This window comes from Podarcis muralis, chromosome 2 (assembly GCF_964188315.1).
Source record: "Podarcis muralis chromosome 2, rPodMur119.hap1.1, whole genome shotgun sequence".
NCBI lineage: Eukaryota > Metazoa > Chordata > Lepidosauria > Squamata > Lacertidae > Podarcis > Podarcis muralis.
In genome coordinates, this window is record NC_135656.1 from 29,212,259 (window position 1) to 29,233,125 (window position 20,867).

Below are 20,867 nucleotides of genomic sequence, written 5' to 3' on the forward strand. Positions count from 1 at the left end.
GTGCAGATAGCTAATAAGATGCACACAGCTTCACTATATTTTACAACAGTCTCCCTGTTTCTTTAGTTGTTTCTAAGGTTGGGGCATCAGGGGACGCGGGTGGCGCTGTGGGTAAAAGCCTCAGCGCCTAGGGCTTGCCGATCGAAAGGTCGGCGGTTCGAATCCCTGCGGCGGGGTGCGCTCCCGCTGCATGGTCCCAGCGCCTGCCAACCTAGCAGTTCGAAAGCACCCCCGGGTGCAAGTAGATAAATAGGGACCGCTTACCAGCAGGAAGGTAAATGGCGTTCCGTGTGCTGTGCTGGCTCGCCAGATGCAGCTTGTCACGCTGGCCACGTGACCCGGAAGTGTCTGCAGACAGCGCTGGCCCCCGGCCTCTTGAGTGAGATGGGCGCACAACCCCAGAGTCTGTCAAGACTGGCCCGTATGGGCAGGGGTACCTTTACCTTTTACCTTTAAGGTTGGGGCATAGGGAGAAAATCGGAACAGACTGAGCCACATTCAGGACCAGGTCAACATACATATCGTTATATCAAATTTCATTAAAAGATCAGCTCTTTTGCCATTTTCCCTGGGATGGGTATGACATTAGAAAGCATTGAGTAAGACTCTACTCATCTAGATAAGCAGCAACTCATCTGTTCGACTGTTTATGCAGCAATCTCCCCCTTCTCTCTCTCTCCTGGTACAGCATTTTTAAATTGTCTCAATAAGAAAATGGCGTGAAATAATTTTGCACCCCTAAGAAGAACAATTATAATCCTATAAAAGCGGGGGGGGGGGGGGGAGAGTTCTTGCCACATACAGTGGTACCTCGCAAGACGAATGCCTCGCAAGACAAAAAACTCGCTAGACGAAAGGTTTTTCCGTTTTCGATTTGCCTCGCAAGACGAATTTCCCCTATGGGCTTGCTTCGCAAGACGAAAACGTCTCGCGACTTTGTTTTCTTTGTCTAAAAACAAAGACATGTTTTGTTTATAAAGTTAATTTATTTTCCCTTCAATTTTTGAACTGCTCTTTACAGTATGTGTGACTTTAAAGAGCAGTTAATAAACTGTTGTTGTACCAAATTTGGCTTTGTTTGGACTTTTTTTGACCATAGGAACGCATTAATTGATTTTCAATGCATTCCTATGGGATTTCGTGCTTCGCAAGACGAAAAATTCGCTAGACGACAAAAATTGCGGAACGAATTAATTTTGTCTTGCGGGGCACCACTGTAGTTAAGTCACTTATCATACAAGGAATTGTGGGAGAATTACTGTTTCCCTTTTCTGGACTTAAGGCTGCAATTCCAAACACACTCACCTGTGAGATGTTGTTGTTTTGGAGGCAGTAGCTAGGTACTTTCTCCAGACTGCAAGGCACTTACTTACCTCCTCTATCCACCCTTTTGAAAGATGAGGATTGCCAAGAGCAGGTGCAGCTATCCAGAGATGAAGACAAGCCAGGAGTGCATTGTCTGTGCGTTGTCAGAACAGCAATTATTATCTTCTTTTCTTCTTTGTCAGGAGGAGCAGCTAGGCACTCCCTCAGGGAATTGCTTTGTTGTTCTGCAACACCCCCGACCCCTTCACTCACCCACCTGTCCACCACATTTTCCTTGACATCTGTTCTCCAAAGTTTCCCCTCCACCTCCGTCTGATAACAGTCAGATCCCATTGACCAGAGGCTGTTACAGCATTTACATTTTATTAACCATTTATTTCATTAATTGTTTTACTCTCACAGTACAATCTTGTGGTGGTTTATTATTAAATGTATATATACTTTTTTTCCTTTAAATTTTGCTTTTGGAAAATAAATAAAGAGATAAGTGAACCATATAGGTAGATTACTTTCTGGAGCCTTGGTTAAACTTCATGATTGGATCTCCACATCAGACCTGTGAAAAAACACAGCTCCCTCCCCCCCCCACCCCAATTTGGATGGAAGCTGACAGATTAAAACAGAAAAAGACCACCACAACCATAGTCCTGGCTGTGCAAACTGAGGGGGGAAGCACAAGGGATCTTGTTCTTGAAACAAAATATATAGGATATACATTACAAAAAATAATCGTCATCATCATATTCTCATTTGCTTTTAATCGCGTAGGTTAAGTCAGTTATACATGGATTTCAGACTCTGGCTTGATGCTTGTTAGCAAAATCCATCAACTATCTGCCCTTCCCTGAGTTCATTGCCACTTACAGAGGGACAGGCACTGCAATGGGGCCAAGGCTGTGGCATCTCAGCACAACTGACACTGGGGACCAGCAAACGAATGTGTCAAGTCACCTCTTGGGTTTATTCCCATCATTTAATTTTGGCAACTTTCAGTATAGGTTTCTAGCTATATGAGCAATCCTCCCTTGGCCTCTGCCTAGTATCTTACATGGTGGCTCTCAGCCTAGAAGGTGGGGAAGAAGGGGGGGGGGACATATAGCAGGCTTCATAGTGAGAGCCAGGAGATGGATTTTGCAAGCAAGGAAAAGCTGACATCCACAATGCAAGATGAACTGGATGCTATCTCTATTCTTAATGCTATCACAAGCGACAAAATTATTGGCACAAAGACAGAATTCCATGCCTCTCCACAGCTTTGTAGACAACTGATTTTGGAGCCAGTGCCAATAGCTGCACAATGCTGGCACAACATAATGCAAAGGGGCCTTCTTGTCTTTGTGTCGCTACTCAGGCAGCCATTTAACTGGGATTCTCTTCTCCTGGACACTGAAGAGACCGAAGTATTTATTGTATGGGAGATGGGTGGCATGTGAGATGGAACCAGCATTCTCTATAGAGAGAGGGAACATCAGTAGTTCTCTTGCAGGCAGCACACCATGCATGCAATCACAGGGTGCCAGGTATACATATAGCTTCCCCCATGTTCAGTCTAGGGGGCAAGTGCCTAAAGTGGGGGGGGGGTGAATGGGAGGAGGGACCCTCTGCACAGGCCTGTTCTGTATGTGTGCTGCAAAATCTGCATCCATTACCAAGCTGAATAATAGCACTTCTTGCAAAAGGAGAACAGGAGGGGGAGTAGGATTTAAGGCAGTGGTACAATGATAAGTGAACTCCTTGCTCTCTATGAGGAGGTAGCAGGCCATTTCTTGTGCTTATGGGGTTCTGCTGTGAGCAAAAGGAGTTATCGAGGATGGCTGGAGCAACTTATAGACTGAATGGACATCAGAGGGGAAGGTCTCCTGTCCTGTCACGCAGCTTCTCAAATGTGTCACTCCAATTTCCCCAACAGACACCCAGGAAGTGGGGGCAAGTTTCCTGCTTTCCCTTCCGTAGTGGCAGCCAACTCTGTAGTATTTTCAGCAGCACCGAGAGACTCTCTCTTCCTTAGGGCTTTCCTTTCGTCTTTTACCAGTGGAACAGTAAATGCAAGAGAAGGTGGCCGGTGGCATATAGAGTAGTAAGATACACACAGAACTATCCAAGACTGGCAGCCTGCTAGCATGCGACTGCCAGGGCCAGCACTTGGCACAAAATAGGTAGCAGCCACAGACGTTCTAGGTAGAGTATGTAGAACACTAGGTGAGTCCTGAATTAATTCCTGATTCAAAGGAAAACCCACCCCTGTTCTAGGAAGGAATCCTCCTCTTAGTTTGTAGGAGCCATAACGCCAAGCAACGAGAGAAGCAGTCATGGGCAGTGGTGGTGAAACCTGGTGAGAATATATATACTCGTTTTCTGCTGCTCCTGAAGGTTCTGGCTCGGAAGAAAAGCAAGAGGCTGCTTCTCTCCCCTCCCCTCTGACTCAAAATCATCAGTAGCTAAATCAGGAGGGAAAAAAGTGTTCAAGTTACGGGGGGGTTGCACAGCAGCAGCAGCCAACACTAAACATTCAAGTCGATAGTTTCACTATGTACACCAAGAGTGAGACACGGTCCCACCTGCCAGAAGATGTCCTGCTCTTGACAGAGCAGCCACACACACTGTTATCTGATTCGCTTCTCCACCGAGTACACAGAGATGTAGTAGTCATTGCTTCCAACTGCCAGGTGAGGCTGTGGAAAGGAGAGGGGGAAATAGAATCAGTGCATACATAGCAGGGTTCTGCTGGTTTTGATTGGCTTTCGAAGCTAGTCAGAATTTATACTCGCCACCAACCCTCCTCCTCACTCAAGAGGAAAAGGGTTGGAGTCTTGATTATTATTACAGTGGTGCCCCGCAAGACGAATGCCTCGCAAGACGAAAAACTCACTAGACGAAAGAGTTTTCTGTTTTTTTTGAGTCGTTCCGAAAGACGAATTTCCCTATGGGCTTGCTTCGCAAGACGAAACAAAATTGTAAATAGGAAAAAAATGCATTTTCCTGGTCTGGCAAGGTGTGGAGAGTCCCATGGGAAGGTCTCCCCTGCGTGTGTGTCTCTGCTGCCCCCCTCCTCCAGGTGCGAATGGCCATCGCAAGGGAGGAGGAGTGGGGCAGACAGAGAGAGATGCAGGCAGAAGAAAAAGGCTCTAATAGATCTGGAATGGAGCTACAACCAAGTTTGTAAAGTTGAATTTGTAAAAGTTAAATGCACATATGATGTGACTTGACTGTATACCTAGCTGCAACCTCGTATCTCCTTTGCACTATTCATCAGGCATCTCTTCCTTTGATCACCTGGAGCAGAAGCATTTGTTTGGCCATGGTCAGAAACAGGATCATGGACTAGATGGATCCATGGCTTGACCAAGTGAACTTGTAACTTGACAGCTACTAGAAAATAGTAGATTCTGGGAACCTTGTCTAAGCAAATAAAAGAACCCTACTAGAACTTGCATGTAATCTGAAATAAATAAATAAATAAATAAATAAATAAATAAATAAATAAATAAATAAATGAGGCCCCCCCCCATGAGCTAGTTCAATGAATTTTCTCACTGAATTTGAGTTTTCTGAATTTGGAAATATTGTGCATGTCCCTCTCAGCAGCTTCACTAAATCCTCTTCATAATAGCTATTCAGAACGAATTTAGGGTAACAGTTGCGATGTTCTACAGTTTAGAAAGGAGACTGACCCAGTGTGGATGGAAGGCTAGGCAGCTGATGGCACCCACTCGCTGGCCCATGAATCCATCGTAGTACTTGATATTGTTGATCAGCTCACCATTCCCATTGTAGATTGCAGTGAATTGATTCATAGAGCCACTGCAGAGGGAAACAGAGAACACAGGATATTGGTGACGTTAAACAACTGGTGGTTAAGCCCTAGAGATGAAGGTTTTCTACTCTTGTGCCATTTGCGGAGCAAGAAACAAGTAAGCTTACAACAGCAAATGGGATTTTCTTTAAGCCATGAAATCATCAGCACAATCTCAGCTATTAGCAGGTTCACAATGGAAAATTCACATGCTCAGTAGGAGATTTAGGGAGGCAGGATGGGAGACACAACAGCAGGCAGGGAGAATATAACCATGAGATGGTCGTGAGTGAAAACCCCAGGTACCAAACTGCTGACACTGGACAGCAAGTCCCTACCAAATAGTGCACTTTCTGCTCTTAAGGAAGGGAAACCCACATAATACGGTGAGTGCAACACCCACCATAATTGAAATCCAGGTGCTGCAGGTTTAATGAAGCATACAAGAATTGAAATACCTCAGCTGCAAACACGTGAAATAAGCCACACTGTTTATGCCAAGGAAAATAAATGCAAGTGTTTAACAATGGAGCAGGTGATATGCAGGCTGCATTTAGAACTTACCAAGCAAACAGGTTGGCATGTGGGTGGATGTCCAGAGCTGTCAGTCCTTTTACTATCTGCAGGACCTTCACTGATTCTGGCATCCTTGGGTCAAAGAAACGGACATCTCCATTAACACTGCAAAGAGATAAAACATGGGGCTATTACCTGTTTGCTCCAACAAGGAGAGCAGATCTACTTATCCCAGAACCTGGCTATAATTAGGAGAGCATTAGTATCAATGCTCAATTTGCCAGCAATGTCCCTTTGTGAAAACCGGCATATTTGCCACCCACTGCAGTCTGTTTCAGGCAGCCCTAGATGCTGCAGAAGCAAACATAAGGTTACTCATGCACAAGGAATCAGTGTACAATGGTACCTCGGGTTAAGTACTTAATTCGTTCTGGAGGTCCGTACTTAACCTGAAATTGTTCTTAACCTGAAGTACCACTTTAGCTAATGGGGCCTCCTGCTGCCACCACGCCGCCGGAGCACAATTTCTGTTCTCATCCTGAAGCAAAGTTCTTAACCTGAAGCACTATTTCTGGGTTAGCGGAGTCTGTAACCTGAAGTGTACGTAACCTGAAGCGTATGTAACCCGAGGTACCACTGTACACGAATCAATTCATTATTCCTCCTGTTCAACTCATTGGCATTAAATACCACTAGAAAACCACTGACTGGCTTTGCTGTTTGACTGATTTCTGGACTTTAAGACCCTGGAACAAGGTCTTACCCTGATAACAGGGTTACTTTAACCATATGCAAACATCCTGTGCCAGAGAACTGACTTTGGGCTAATGGTCCTGTGACAGATTTTTGGCAGGTTGAAGACCTTTAACACTGGACAAGATGCTTTATAGTGGCATCAGTGAATAGTTAAGATCACAATAATTGGTGAAGTGAAATTTCTAACTTTCAGCTTGATTACTGTCTTGCCATAAATATAATGGATTCATAGCTCATGAAGCTGGCCTTCTGTCCTAATCCTTTACATGCTGTAACGTGTGTTCAGTCCAAGTGATGATTCTATGAGGAAAACAAGGTTGAAATATGGGGTTCCCTCACTGAGCAGATTGTTTCTTGAGCAGAGGATTTGGGCAAAATGTAAGGGAGATGGATAAAACCAGGTCTGCTAAGAAACTGAAGGAATTACAGTCCCTGTCTGTAGTTTTCAGAGCAGAGAGATCAATGAAAAACTAGTAGAATAAGGAAGGCAAATGAGAAAATGTTGCTGAGAAAACTGTAGCCAAAGCCTGATCAGCTGAAGTTATTTTAATTCAGTCAAATGACTGTATTTTATTGAGAATTTACTATTTTATGTACAATGCTTAAGGGTTTCTTTTTCTTTTTATAATGCAGTTTATAAAATTTCTTCAATAATTTTGATTACAGAGAATGGCTACTAAAGTGTAAAAATCTAGTCGGAGGCCCTGCATTACAACAATTGCTGGTCTGAGGATGTAACAGAGCCCATTAAGAAGCAGCATCCAGGTAACTGGGATCTGGATCTCGTTAGGTAACCCTATAGTCTATCTCATGCTGCTCTTCCCTACATGACTTCCTTAGCCTCCAGCTGCAGCATTTCATAATGAGGACTCAACATGGGGCTTCCTTACTGCAGTTCAGATCCTTCCGCTCTCTCTTGTGATACTTCAAATACCTGACCTGCATGCCCTGTCTCTCTTGGAACTCTCCCTTCATTTAGGGTTCATTATATCTCTCTTGTTTCTGGAACCTTGTAGTTTAATTAAAGACCTAATAGCCTTCGTAGTGTGACCCATGGCTGGTTACAGCCTGTGGAGCCTGACAGTATAAAAAAGGGCAAAGGAAAACAAAAAAAGAATAGTGAGCGGGGCTTTAAGTTGCACCAACTTCTGGTTGGTGCAAGGAGAAGACTCTACCGCTGTACTGCCAAACAAAACGGCAACGAAGACACAGCAATAAAAAGACTGAAGATGAAAGCACCAATATTTGATTCCTTGTATGCATCCAGCTAATGGAGCTGGTGAAAGCTAATGGAGACTGGTGAAGATCCACTTGAAGGCTAAGTGTTTACAGCCCATCTGCAATACGCACAGCTGAAAAGTGCAGACCATGTTCTAAGATCTGATTCCAAAAAAAAGCTGTGGGTGCAGAGGAGAAACTAATACCTCACAGACAGTCAGATCTAGAAAGCCAAAGGTCAATACCAAATGCTACAAAATGAAGAACTACAGAGAAAAGCACTCCAGCTGTCACTCCCTAGTGTTAAGCTGTCAGAGATGCAGCAGGATCCTCAGGAAGCATCTACAGCACCACTTAGAGAGGGCAGAACCAGGGTTAAAATATCCAAGAGAGGCAAAGCTTCAAATTATTACTCAACATAAGGAAACATTCTAAAAAACAAACACACACAAGGAAACATTCTGATTAAAAATAAGTCTTCAGGTTTACTGTAAATTAATGTATGTGAAATCTAATCATGAAATGATTTATTCCATGTTCTTAATCCCTGCTGCCCTTTATTTATCTTATAAAAATTGCTTTTATTGTATTTTCTTTTATATCCATTAGTGTGCATTAAAAGTAAGTGAAACAATATAAAAGTAATGAATGGAATAATAAACAATGTGAAAGGTTCATTTCAGGGTATAAAATATGCAATTAATAAGATGTTAAACTTGCTGAGGGGACAGAGACAGAGCACTTAGTGATATTAACTGTATTTATTTTTTGGGTAGCAGATTGCTGCTGCTCTTTCTTGATGCAGCTGCTCCTAATATTACTCTCATTCATATGTTGGCCCAGCTAAATATTATTCTCATTCACATGCAGTGCTAAGCTGAACCATGGCTGAGCATCAACAAGCAAACCTATGGGCTTCCAGAGATGAGATGATGGTCAGTTGATTCCTCCCTGGTCTAGGTCTCCCAGACAATCATGAGCTGTTTAAACCATAGGAGACACCTTGGTTATAGCTTGTGGTTTGTCTGGGAGAGCTAAGCCATGAACCTGGGGTATGGATGACACACTAAACCATACTATGGCTTAGCTCAGCATAGTGTAGCAGCAAAATGACCAAGGAGGAGCAATGTGGTTATAGCCTCCTCTCTGGGAGCCCATGTGTTTCCTTGTTCATGCTCAGCCATGGTTTGCCTTAGCATTACACACAAACTAGGCCACTATCTCCTACTTGATTGGTCCAGCTACCCTAACGGTATTGCTTCTGCAGCAGCTGTCCAAGGCTTCAGGCAGAGGCCTTAACAAACGTTGCTACCTGGGATCCTTTGGACTGAATAGGCTAAGGGACTGAACCTGAGACACCATCTGCATGCACTGTGCCATTAGGCCTTACGGTGTGCTGCATATGCCTTTTGCATTGGGACAAAGGAAGTAAGAACAACTAAATCAGGACGGATTTAAGCTGGACCACGGAGAAAATCTAGAAGCAGATCCTGAGTGTGCCAGCATAATCAGCACGCACATCAGTAATGTAGAATCCCAACAGTTGAGTTTAACGAAGTTGCCTGTGTGCTGAAGTAATCGAGGAAACTCAACAAACTTCTCAAAAGGATTAAACAGGATGAGACAGCACCATGATTCATCCTTCAGCTTCTTCAATGAGTTCTGACCACAGCAGTGCCTGAGGCTGAGATGTTGGATGGAATACCTGTGCCTGCTGCTACATTTTATTTTAGTGATGAGAAACTTGCACGACCTCAGAGGGCTACTATTACTAGAAACATCCTGGAACTGTTCTAACCACAGAAAGGGGAAGAGTACAGAAGCATCTTTTTTTCCAGTCCTTCAGGAACAGAGGTACATGCAAGAAGGAGGAAAGGGTGTCCTTAAGTAACAAAAAGATGAACCCAAGCCAACATCTGTAATGTGCCCATGCTATGCAAATCAAGACCCCAAAGTTAGAACTGACCTTCAGAGAGCTGCTTTTGTTGTGAGAAGTGCAGAGTTTAGACTTTTATCTGCAATAATTCATCTCTCCGTTTCCTGGTACATAAACCATTTGTCAAGCTTCTGCTGGCCTTCTTAATAACACCATTCACGACCCTATTCCCTACAGATGTTCTTTGGGTTCTTAGTGTTAGTGTTTCAGTATAAAGGTTTATCACCCACTGTATAAGCCTTATAGTAAGTATGCCACTCACTCTTGAACAGAATTCATGGAGTGTGCCTGATGTATGAGTAGAAATGATCACATTTTACATATGCACCCTCTGCAAGAGGGTGATTCAAATAGGCTAGTGCTGTGAAGGCCAGTTACTCCAACCTAGCCAATACTCTGTCTGCTGAACGGCTATCTGACAATAGACTACTGCCTTCCATGTTAGTTTATTAGTTTAATTATAAACTAAATCAATGCTCAAAGCATTATACTACATCCTAGCTACTCTCATATCCAGGCACAAACTAACCCAGGTCTTAGCTTTAGTAAGGCCGTTGCATCATGCTTCTTTAGGCCATGCAAGCTGAATTAATCTAAAACTGAAGTGCATAATCTTTTGCTGAAACATCAAACTACATACTGCATGCTGTTGAGAGTCAATATGGCTTGCTAGGCTGATCTAATTGATGTGGAACATGCCCAGTTCCAGGTAAAATTCCAATCCCTTTCTGAATCTGGTGAGAAGCACCCTTTGTTTGAAAGATAAGATAATTATCTAATGTCAGGTGGGGCCTACCAAAATAAATTCAGAGTCAAATAGATTCTCATCTGGCAAGAAGAACTACTTCAACCAGCTTCCAGGAGAAACAGAAGTTATAACATTTGCTGCCCCTTCTTTGGGGGTGGAAAAGCATTACCTCTTACGGCATTATATTTTCTTTCAATTCTGTATACAAGGAAGAAGTTCTCTGGAAACAAACTATGACTTAGTGGTAGTAAATTATAGTCTGCTGTCCTTTGAATGGGGTAATAAATAAACACAGTGCTCCTCCACCATATTTATGAAGCATGAGAAATGGATTTATGCACAGAAAATTGCTAGATGGGGAAATAATTCTGCATAGCAATAAGCCCAGAACATGCAATACAATCTATCCCTTGGTGTTTTTTAAGCATTTTGTTTCAGTAGCAAGTCTTGCTCTAGCCAGTTGCTTCCTACCTTTTACTTTACAGCTATCAGATAAGTATTTCTGTTTAAGATTAGGATCCTTATCTCCAGTATTGTTACCGGGCCCTGATCCCACCTTGGTCCCCATCTAGACCTTCCAATGATCAATGACCTAAGTGAGTAGACAAAGCCCCACAATGCCAGGGCCCTGAGGTCTGTGAAGGGGCCTCCTCAGGTCTACCTCCAAGGGATGTATTAGAAGATTCCTTGGAGTGGATTCCTGATCCACCTTGGCTAACTCAAGTGAGGGAGGTTGAATCATCGCCTAGTTCTTTGGGAACACCAGCACCAGAAGGTCCAAGCCCTGGCAGCTGCTCAACATTGGAGTCCATGCCTGAGAGTCCAATGTGGCAACATAACTCTTGCATAAAGGGCTCTTTCTGAGTAACAACCTTCCTCAACAATAAAGGCTCTTAGAGCAGACTCAAGCACCTGAACTGGTATAGGGCATGGCCTGAGACACTAGGCTATACAGTGGTACCTTGAGTTACAAACGCCTCAGGTTACAAACGCTTCAGGTTACAAACTCCGCTAACCTGGAAGAATTACCTCGAATTGAGAACTTTGCCCCAGGATGAAAATGGAAATTGTGTGCCGGCAGTGCAGTGGCAGCAAGAGGCCCCATTAGCGAAAGCACACCTCTAGTTAAGAACAGTTTCAGGATAAGAATGGACCTGCAGAACGAATTACGTTCGTAACTAGAGGTACCACTGTATATCAAGCTTCACTTGGAGTCTGCTAGTTACTGGAAACAACACAAGCCAGCCAGCTCCCTCCTCCCAGACCCAACTCCTTTGCCTGCCTTGCTTTCTTAAGAATCTCTTCAGTTTTTGACCCCTAGACTCCTGCTTATCAATGCTGACCCTTGATTACATTTGGATCCAGATTGGATTTCTCTGACCTTGATTTGACCTGAGCCTTGCTTTCTGGACTCTCTTTCCAAACTTTTGGTGATAGTGTATGTGGGACTAAGGCTGCAGTGGGTTCCACTGGGGACCTGCCTCCACTTAGCTCACAAACTCCAGCCAGAGCATGGCATGATCTTATTTAGGATCCTTAACTTTAGAGTGAAGGCTGAGCATTCAGAAGATAATGCCACAAGTTTATGGGTGACCCTTCCCAAAAGTCAATAGAAGCTGACTTAGAACACAGTGCCCTCACTCACAGGATTAAGCCATGTAAGAAAGGAAGCAGAGTAAATTTTGCACTCCCATTTGTGTACATATAATGACTCACAATGCACTGCATCAAGCGTTAAATTTGTGGGGTTTTGCTTTCTTTGAGGTACCACTCCTACAATATTATGCAGTTCCCACACTCAGTTCTTCCAGTCTGGTGGGCCGCAACCTGAAATGGTCTAATTTGAGGAGGATTAGATTGTTTTTCCTGACTGAAGTTTGCTGTGACCAAGTTTGAAAACCCTTGCTCTAAGGAACAAGGTTACCCGTTCATCCGCTCTCCCATCTTGGGAGCAGGAATTAATTGCAGAGTAGAAATGCCAAAGTGAAGAGCTCAAATCTCATCACTGTTTAAATACCAGAGACAGATTTTTAAACAAGAGAGGGCAAAATACTGTTTTGACAGGAAAATGTCGCATAAATATTCAGAGGCCCTTGTTCCTTTTCATTTCGTTTTCTTTTACCTGACACTCATGATGTTGCCTTCAGGATGTTTCTGCAAATACGCTTTCACCACCCAGGCTGTGTGCTCTCGATAGGTCATCACTCGGCTACAAGAGAGAGGCGAAACTTTGTTAGACAAAGCTGGAAAAAGGCCAGAAACCAACTCATGAACCATAAATGTGAAAGGGAAACCATCTGCTTGGTGTGGCTAGGTTCCCAGTTAGGTAAGTTGCAAGACTTTGAACCAGAGATTTTGAACCATTATATTTTACAATGGCATGTTCCAAAATGTACTCTGGTGTGTGCTGTAATTGGTCAGATAAAGCATAAGAGGAAATGAGAGGGGAGGAGAAAAGGAATGGGGAATGACCCCATGTTTTTGCTTTAGGACATAATAAGCAAATGTCTTAGTAGAAACTTAGCTCTGCTGTCTTTTACAACTTAAGTATTTCAGGAAGAAGAAAAATCAATGCAATATTCTTCTCCCCTTCTTTAAAAAACAAAACAAAACTGTAAAAAGTTATTTCTCTTGCAGCTCAAGTTGATAAAAATTGCATCACCTCATAGCATTTGTTTCCAGGTCATAGCTTTTTTGAAATGAGTAGGTGAGAAATATAGAGTCCGACAGGTAATCCCTGAGCAAATGATGATAGAAGGTTATGGTAGGGTTTGAATAATGTTGGTGCTAGAGGACACATGGAGCCTTGAATTGAGGTAAGTTATCATGAGTGCTTCACCACAGAGCCATCAAATGATAGACGTGCTTCACACAATTGCAGGGGGTTGGACTAGATGACTATCGTGGTTCTTTCCAATTCTACAATTCTATGATTCTATTTATTTATAAGGGACGCGGGTGGCGCTGTGGGTAAAACCTCAGCGCCTAGGACTTGCCGATCGCATGGTCGGCGGTTTGAATCCCCGCGGCGGGGTGCGCTCCTGTTGCTCGGTCCCAGCGCCTGCCAACCTAGCAGTTTGAAAGCACCCTCGGGTGCAAGTAGATAAATAGGGACCGTTTACTAGCGGGAAGGTAAACGGCGTTTCCGTGTGCGACTCTGGCTCGCCAGAGCAGCTTCGTCACGCTGGCCACGTGACCTGGAAGTGTCTGCGGACAGCGCTGGCTCCCGGCCTCTAGAGTGAGATGAGCGCACAACCCTAGAGTCTGTCAAGACTGGCCCGTACGGGCAGGGGTACCTTTACCTTTATGATTCTATTTAGACAATAATGTAAAGATTCTAGAAATTAAGACCCTCAGGATTGTGTCCCTTGTTTAATGTAATCTACAAAATATGGGAAGACATCCTCTTAAGGTGCTGCAAACCAGAAGATGGGATGTGATGGGGGAAAGAGCCTCTTACCAGAGAAGATTCATATAGCACAATTTCTACTATGCCATCACAAAGTTTTTTTAAAAGAGAAGTTCTGCAGTGGTGCAAGGGAAATTGCCCAAACATTAGAAATGGACTCCCCACCCCCCACTCTGCACTCCCTAGAAAAAAATGGATGCATTCAATAGGTTGTATTCAACCACGTTGAACTTCATGCACAGAACAACTCCAGTGAGTGCAATGGAACTTCCCCTTCCTCTCCTACCATGCCATGTGATCCCCAAATTTGCTCTAGGGATTCCCCTATCTCTCTGGAGCATACCTGGGAGTAGAATAGGGCTGCATGGGACCTGGAGAGGGAAAAGAAGTTCCACTGCACTTGCAGGCACACAATAATTTAGCTGGATTCAACCCAATATCCTTTTCACATTACGTTTTCACACATGCTGCAGCAATAATAATAATAATAATAATAATAATAATAATAATAATAATAATAATAAAATAGGATGGGGTTTCCAAGAACAGCCACATCTCTAGCGTGTTTGGAGGCATTGAAACAACGACAAGAAAAGTAGTAGTGAATGCAAAGTGAATGCAACTTGCTAGTTGTAAAAATTAGATAAGTCTCTTACCATTCGCTCAGAGCCATCCGCCGGTCATAAACACGAACCGAACCATCACCAAGCCCTGCTACAATGAGCGAACGATGCGAGTCACAGGACAGGCTGGTGACACAGCTGTCAGCCCCTGTGGGAATATCCTAGGAGAGAAAAACACAGTCCTAAGCTAAGACAGCTGGGAGATTTTAAGTGCACTGACCATATATATAGCCCAGTGTTACCCCTGCAGTGGAGTCCACACATGAGCATTGATGCTGAATAATGGTAACAAGGTGGTTGTGACAGTTTTACCATGCAGGCTCATATTTTGGCTTAAGATTGGGGGTGAACAAATTGCCTCCGGAAACAAACTAACTTCTGGTAGTGAAAAGGGCTGAAGTTTTTAAAATAAGCACAGAACATGACTGTGCAGGACCAGGGCAATGAAGACATCAAGGACACCTATTCTGAGCTGCAGCACCCGGCTAATTGGTTCTTTTCTTCTAGCAAAGAGGAAGGCATAAATATTATCAGAACAGCATTATCTCCACGGTGAGATTCAGGAACTTGTGTGGCTCTATGCCTTATTATGTATTAAAATTTCTATATTGGATAATACTATTTTTAATAAAAAATGTCTTAGATCTGTTTCACATGGTTTAAATCAGGGGTCAGCAAACTTTTTCAGCAGGGGGCCGGTCCACTGTCCCTCAGACCTTGTGGGGGGGCCGGACTATATTTTGAAAAAAAATAAAAATGAACGAAATTCCTATGCCCCACAAATAACCCAGAGATGCATTTTAAATAAAAGGACACATTCTACTCATGTAAAAACACGCCGATTCCCAGACCATCTGCAGGCTGGATTTAGAAGGCAACTGGGCCAGATCTGGCCCTTGGGCTTTAGTTTGCCTACCCATGGTTTGTTTTGGAAAATGTAATCTGGGCTACTTTACACCTATATGCATACTGGTATATATGAAAATTGGGTCATGAGTTTCCTTTTGACTGTGGTATATATTTCACACAAGTGTTCATCAACTTCCTGATGTGTCTACTCACTAAAGCAAACTTTTGCATTGGAACAAGTAGCATGTGATCTTAGCCCTTCAGTTTCAAGGGAAGCCCTGATTAACCACATTAAAAAGTCCTAATTAACTAAGATAAATGTCCAGGAGGAGATTCTTTTCCGCAAAAACATATTTGTCCCTGACCAGCCATAAATACTACATTGAAGGGCAGGATGGATAGATGAGTGCTGTTTAAACAAACGCACACCATTTCCCTGGAGAGAAATAAATCTGCTGCAGCTGAAAATACACCTGGCAGCTAACTAGTGCATGTAGGAGAGGTATGTTATGGCAGCCATTGCTTTCTAAATAAGTACCTACTAAAGGAAGAACTCTGCAGGGCAATAGCTGTTTATTGGGCATTAGATCAGGCCACAAATGCCACAAAAGCAGATTAAATATATATTTAAGAGCAGAAAGCACTGAGAAGGGAACTAACAGCAGGAAGGCCTGGTGAGAAGGAGACACTTCTTATGCACCCAGTCAAATAGCAAAGGCGAATTACAAAAAGTGGCAGAGCTACAAAGAGAACTGCAAATGCAACTAGCCTTTCTACTTCACATTTTTTTGTGCAGCATTTTAAGGGTGATTATAAAAGTACATAGCCTGCCACGAACTCTTAAAGCCCTGCATTTTCTCTGGGGAGAAAGACGTTACCAAAAAGTGTTTCCTTTTAAATGATGGAAGCTGTTCCACTTTGACACGTTGCTGCTCCCCAAGCCTTGCAGCAAAAAGGTTTACAGCCCTTTATAATCTCTTTGGAGTCAGGAATTCTCCCTCATATTTTTATGGAAAGTAAACTGTGCAAGATGAAACATTGCATGCCCATGGTCAAGGTTGAAATAGAAACCTGGAGTCCTGACAGGCTGCAACAAGATTCTATGCTGCATGTGTTCATGCTCTGCAGAAAAATGGTAAGAACAGAAACCAAGGGCAGTGTACTTTATGAAAGAACAACTCTGGAAAATAATAAACACAAAGAGCAATGCTGGTATATTGTTGGAAAGACACCCGACAACGTTATTCTAAGGCTATAGCCCTTTCCTCTTTATGTGCTACGCATAACAGAACTGCGTGGAATAATAAGAGTGCAGCTGTGAAAAAGAAAAACAGTTTCAATTAAGCAACCAAAAAATTGAGCAACATTTTCAAACTAGCATAATAATCAGAACTGGCTCTGCAAAATTATGTTAGCTAATTTCACACCTCCTTCCTATTTTTGCTCCTGTGAGCCTATCCGCCTTCTCTTGATGTTATTTTTTGCATTTGCTTCATAAAAAAATATTAGATTAACAGTTTACTGGAGATAAAAATCTGGCAATCCTAGATTGAAATGGAACTGTAGCTGCATAGAGGCTCTGCAAGTTAAGATACTTTTGTGTCTCCAAATCAACTCTCTTGTAGACTCCCAGAGGGTTGAGAAAGGGCCACAATGGTGTCTATTAAATTCTTTCAAATCAGACTATAATCCAGATTAGAGTTCCATCCACAGCATGCCACAGGCAAAGAGCAGAATCTGTGGATAAAAGATGCTTAAGGAACAAATAGTTCCAGTTGACTGACATTACTGAGTGAAGTTTCAGGTTGCAAAGGAAAGCAATTTTGCCTTGAGCGGCGGCGGGAGCATTTCTGCAATCTGTTTGCCAACAAGATCTTTTCTGCACCTAATGTTGCATGTAGAATTCCAGCTCCATCCAACAACTGAGTTTAGTAATATGTAAACAGCATCTTGGCAGCTATTCAGGTAACTTGTCAATTTGGAACGTGATGACACTTGGGGGAAGTGAGTGAATTTTCTACCATGAAGCTCATATGCAAATTAGTGTTCCATCCAATTAGTGGAGTGGAGCCTTGAACTAGAAGTCTGGCAAGTGGACCCAGGCATCTTTCTCATTGTGGTAACCTGCCAAATGAGAAAGTGTTCAGATTTGACCTGTTATTTGCACTAACAGCCGGTATCGGTAAGGATTGGATGTCTCAATAGGCCAAGAGGATTCCCTCTGGTCCCAAGAAGCTTCCAAGTCTACCCTGGCTCCGCAGCATGAGAAACCCAATGCACAGATGCACTGCTTTCACAGTGCTCATCCCTGCTTACCCATGTGCCAACTTGATTTCCTGTTTGAACCCTTAGCTTGGCTTAGTTGGTGCCTGCTTGCTGCAGACCACCAGTCTTGGCAGATATCTAATAACCCAGATAAGCTATGGCAGCAGTACCTAACCCCCAAGCACTCTCCCAAGTCCTTGGCAGCAAAAAGAAGGGGGAGGGTCAAATTAAACACAGTGCTGGGGCAAACAGATAGGTTTAAGCTTCTCCCCATCCCCCAGTCCAGTTCTCTGATGGAGATGCAAACTGTGTCCACCCTGGTGATCAGGTCAATCATTTAATGGATGGGGAGGGGACATGGCTCTCCTGTGAAGACAGCATCACACATGGGAGTGTGGTCTAGCTGCACCTGCTGCTGCCTTCCAGTTTTGGGAGGGTTGGGTCAAGAGTGAAGGCAGACCTTGGGCCAAAAAAAGTCATCCACTCCTGGGATGCAGACTAGTTCAGTTGAGATTTTATTGTACCAACTGTGCTAGATCATCACAGCTGTTGAATCAATAGAAGTGTCATTCCAAATTCTCTCTTTCTGCAAGGAAACCATTAAACTAGTAACAAACTATTCTAAAATTGCCCCCCCTTCTGTTTCAAGTATATAAGCCTATGCACCCACCCACAATCTATGATGATTCTCACCATCTCCTACCAACCTAGTACCCAACATATTCTCAGTGGCTCAAATAATGGGCAGTGGCATTTCTGAATATGACTACTATGTTTCTGCTGCTCTGGGTTTTGCAGTATGATTAAGTCTTGATCCCCCGAATCACTGCAAAAACCAATTTGCACTGTTTAAGAAATAAAATGCCTTTAAGATGCTCTCCGTACAATCATTAATCATTCTAATTTAAAATATTTTCACCCTGCTGATTTCTGATGTTCTCTAATTTGCACAGATAAAATAATATTTGAAAATAATTAAGATTAGCATAGGCTTAGTTGTGCTGCATTGCTGGGTCAAAGTGCCATAATTAATGTTCATCCAGAGGTAATTAATTTCCAAAAGATTTGTAGACTAGACTTTATTTCCCACAGCAGCTTAGACAGAGATGTTACCTCTCATTATGTGGCTGAAGAGGTGGCTTGATTTAATGGCAACTGACGTGAATGTACATGGTTTTTTTGCTAAGGTGAGTGGCACGATAGCTTAAGCAACAAGGCGGCTAAAACTGCTCTGTTCCTTTGTCAGTCTCCATGCCTATAGAATAGGAGGAACAAGGCTGGCTCTGTCATGATGTGAAGTGTAGTAGGTGACTTTAGGTGGCAGATAGAGAGGAATGGCGTTTGGGGGGCTGCCAAAGGCAGATAGATGCTATAAGGGACTTTTAGGCTTGCCAACTAGTCAGTTTCTAGCACACATAGACAGGGCTGGCCCAGACACTGCTCTGTGCATTCAATATAGTGAATTTAAATTTGCTGTCACTCAGCCTCTGCCATTGTAAGCTGGATCTTCTTAGTCCTGGCAGTGAATGACAGCCAGGAAGAAGCTTGGCTGGCTTGTTGTTCCACTGTGGGATGTGTCAGCTGCCTGCACTCCTAAAGTTTCCTTGGATCATGGTTAGAGATGCATGTGAAGAAAAGGATGGGAGCTTACCACTGCCAAGCGAGAGGAGGAAGAACAGCTCAAAGAAAAGCTACAGCCAGCAACAGCCAATCAGGGCCAGCTTCCTCTGCCATTGTGTGCATGTGTGTGAATGCATACATGAGAGAAAGTGCTTGTCTGTATGCTTCTTGTCTGTGTCTGCATGAGAGATGGTATTAGTGCATCTTTGTTTCTTTTATCTGTCATGTGCACAGTATTTTCCCCCCTAGAAAAAAAACACGGCATGTGCACATATATGTAAGAGAGAATGCAATTTTGCATTGTGCCTGTGTAAATGACTAATGGGTCTTTGTAACATTTCCTACATTGTTAAATTCCTTGATCACATAATGCATGATCTGTAGTTTGAGGGTTGGTTGACTTTCTTGAGCTATGTATTCTGCATGTATTTCCTTCAGTACTCTAAAAGGGATTCGCTTTAGATTGTCCTTGGAACTAGTTTCAGTGTTCCTCATATGTGAATGTCAGATGGCCTTAAAGGTAAAGGGGACCCCTGACTGTTAGGTCCAGTCGCGAACGAGACTGGGGTTGTGGCGCTCATCTCGCTTTACTGGCCGAGGGAGCTGGCGTACAGCTTCCGGGTCATGTGGCCAGCATGACTAAGCCGCTTCTGGCAAACCAGAGCAGCGCATGGAAACACCATTTACCTTCCCGCCGGAGCAGTACCTATTTATCTACTTGCACTTTGATGTGCTTTCAAACTGCTAGGTGGGCAGGAGCAGAGACCGAGCAATGGGAGCTCACCCCGTTGCAGGGATTCAAACCGCCAACCTTTTGATCGGCAAGCCCTAGGCTCAGTGGTTTAGACCACAGCGCCACCTGCGTCCTTTCAGATGGCCTTATGAATACAAATTTGTCCCCATGGTCCAGATGTTCACAGGAAATGATGTTTCAAGGCTCAGGCTGAAAGTGCTTGAGGTGCACCAAGCATTTTATCTTTGCAAAGTATCTGGTACTTCAGCATGCTTTTTAAACAAAATGTATCACAGGTACACAGGCATGATTCACCCCATTTGTAAGTAACCCTGGTCCCACATTCCACCCCACATAAACTTTTTGACATCCATGTAGAAGCATTTCCACAGACACCTTCTGTATTGAGATCGGGAATTATCTCATTAACAAGTAGCCTTTTGAGTGGCGAAATTAGCAGCACAAGACATTTCTCTGTTTCGGATTGCTTAAATACCAGATCCATAAGCAATATATATTGTGCTTACCTGAACTTTCATTTCTCGGTCTGTATCCCAGATTCTTATAATCCGTACATCTCCAGAAGTCATGAGAAGGCCAGTTTCCTGTTCCCAGTCCACCACCATCCCTGCTCCTGAGGAAAGAAAAAGGTGCACCATACAAATTTATTCTTGGTACATGTGGACAGATGAAATAAGTCAGAACATTGTGGGAATGAAATCTTCCGGTCAAGCAGAGCAATCCAACACAATGAGTGCACTGTGCATCAATGTTAGAATGTGGTAGGTACTGTGGACTTTGGGAAGTGGCAAGTTTTGAGAAAAATATATAGCGGGGTGCAGGGTGGTGGCGGCAGCAGCCTTCAACAGTGGTTTCTGGTTGGTTTCATTTGAATGGTTTTATTCACAGGAGTCACAAACTGCTTGTATGATACACAAAAGTGAGGGGAAAGTGTTTTAGTAATTATCTGTCCCCCTGTTTTTGTTCCCAGGGAAAAAAAGACCATTCCTCTCCAATATAGCCATAAGGTTTTTGTTTTGCTTTGCTTTTTTAACATAGAGATAACCAGTAAATT

At 43.3% G+C, this 20,867-nt stretch overlaps 1 protein-coding gene across 4 annotated transcripts in view; it reads right to left on the reverse strand.

The window, feature by feature from the left end:
* Window positions 1–1,672: 1,672 nt before the first annotated feature.
* Window positions 1,673–20,867, reverse strand: part of RPTOR (regulatory associated protein of MTOR complex 1) — a 314,753-nt gene continuing 295,558 nt past the window's right edge. For all 4 annotated transcript variants that reach the window (XM_077924087.1, XM_028714738.2, XM_077924086.1 and 1 more), the window contains 6 exons: window positions 20,320–20,426; window positions 14,359–14,486; window positions 12,416–12,502; window positions 5,684–5,800; window positions 4,998–5,127; window positions 1,673–3,998 (listed from right to left, as the gene is read on the reverse strand). In XM_077924087.1, coding sequence (XP_077780213.1) covers window positions 3,930–3,998; window positions 4,998–5,127; window positions 5,684–5,800; window positions 12,416–12,502; window positions 14,359–14,486; window positions 20,320–20,426 — 638 coding nt within the window. In that variant the 3' untranslated portion in view covers window positions 1,673–3,929. The remainder of the gene's footprint in view (window positions 3,999–4,997; window positions 5,128–5,683; window positions 5,801–12,415; window positions 12,503–14,358; window positions 14,487–20,319; window positions 20,427–20,867) is intronic.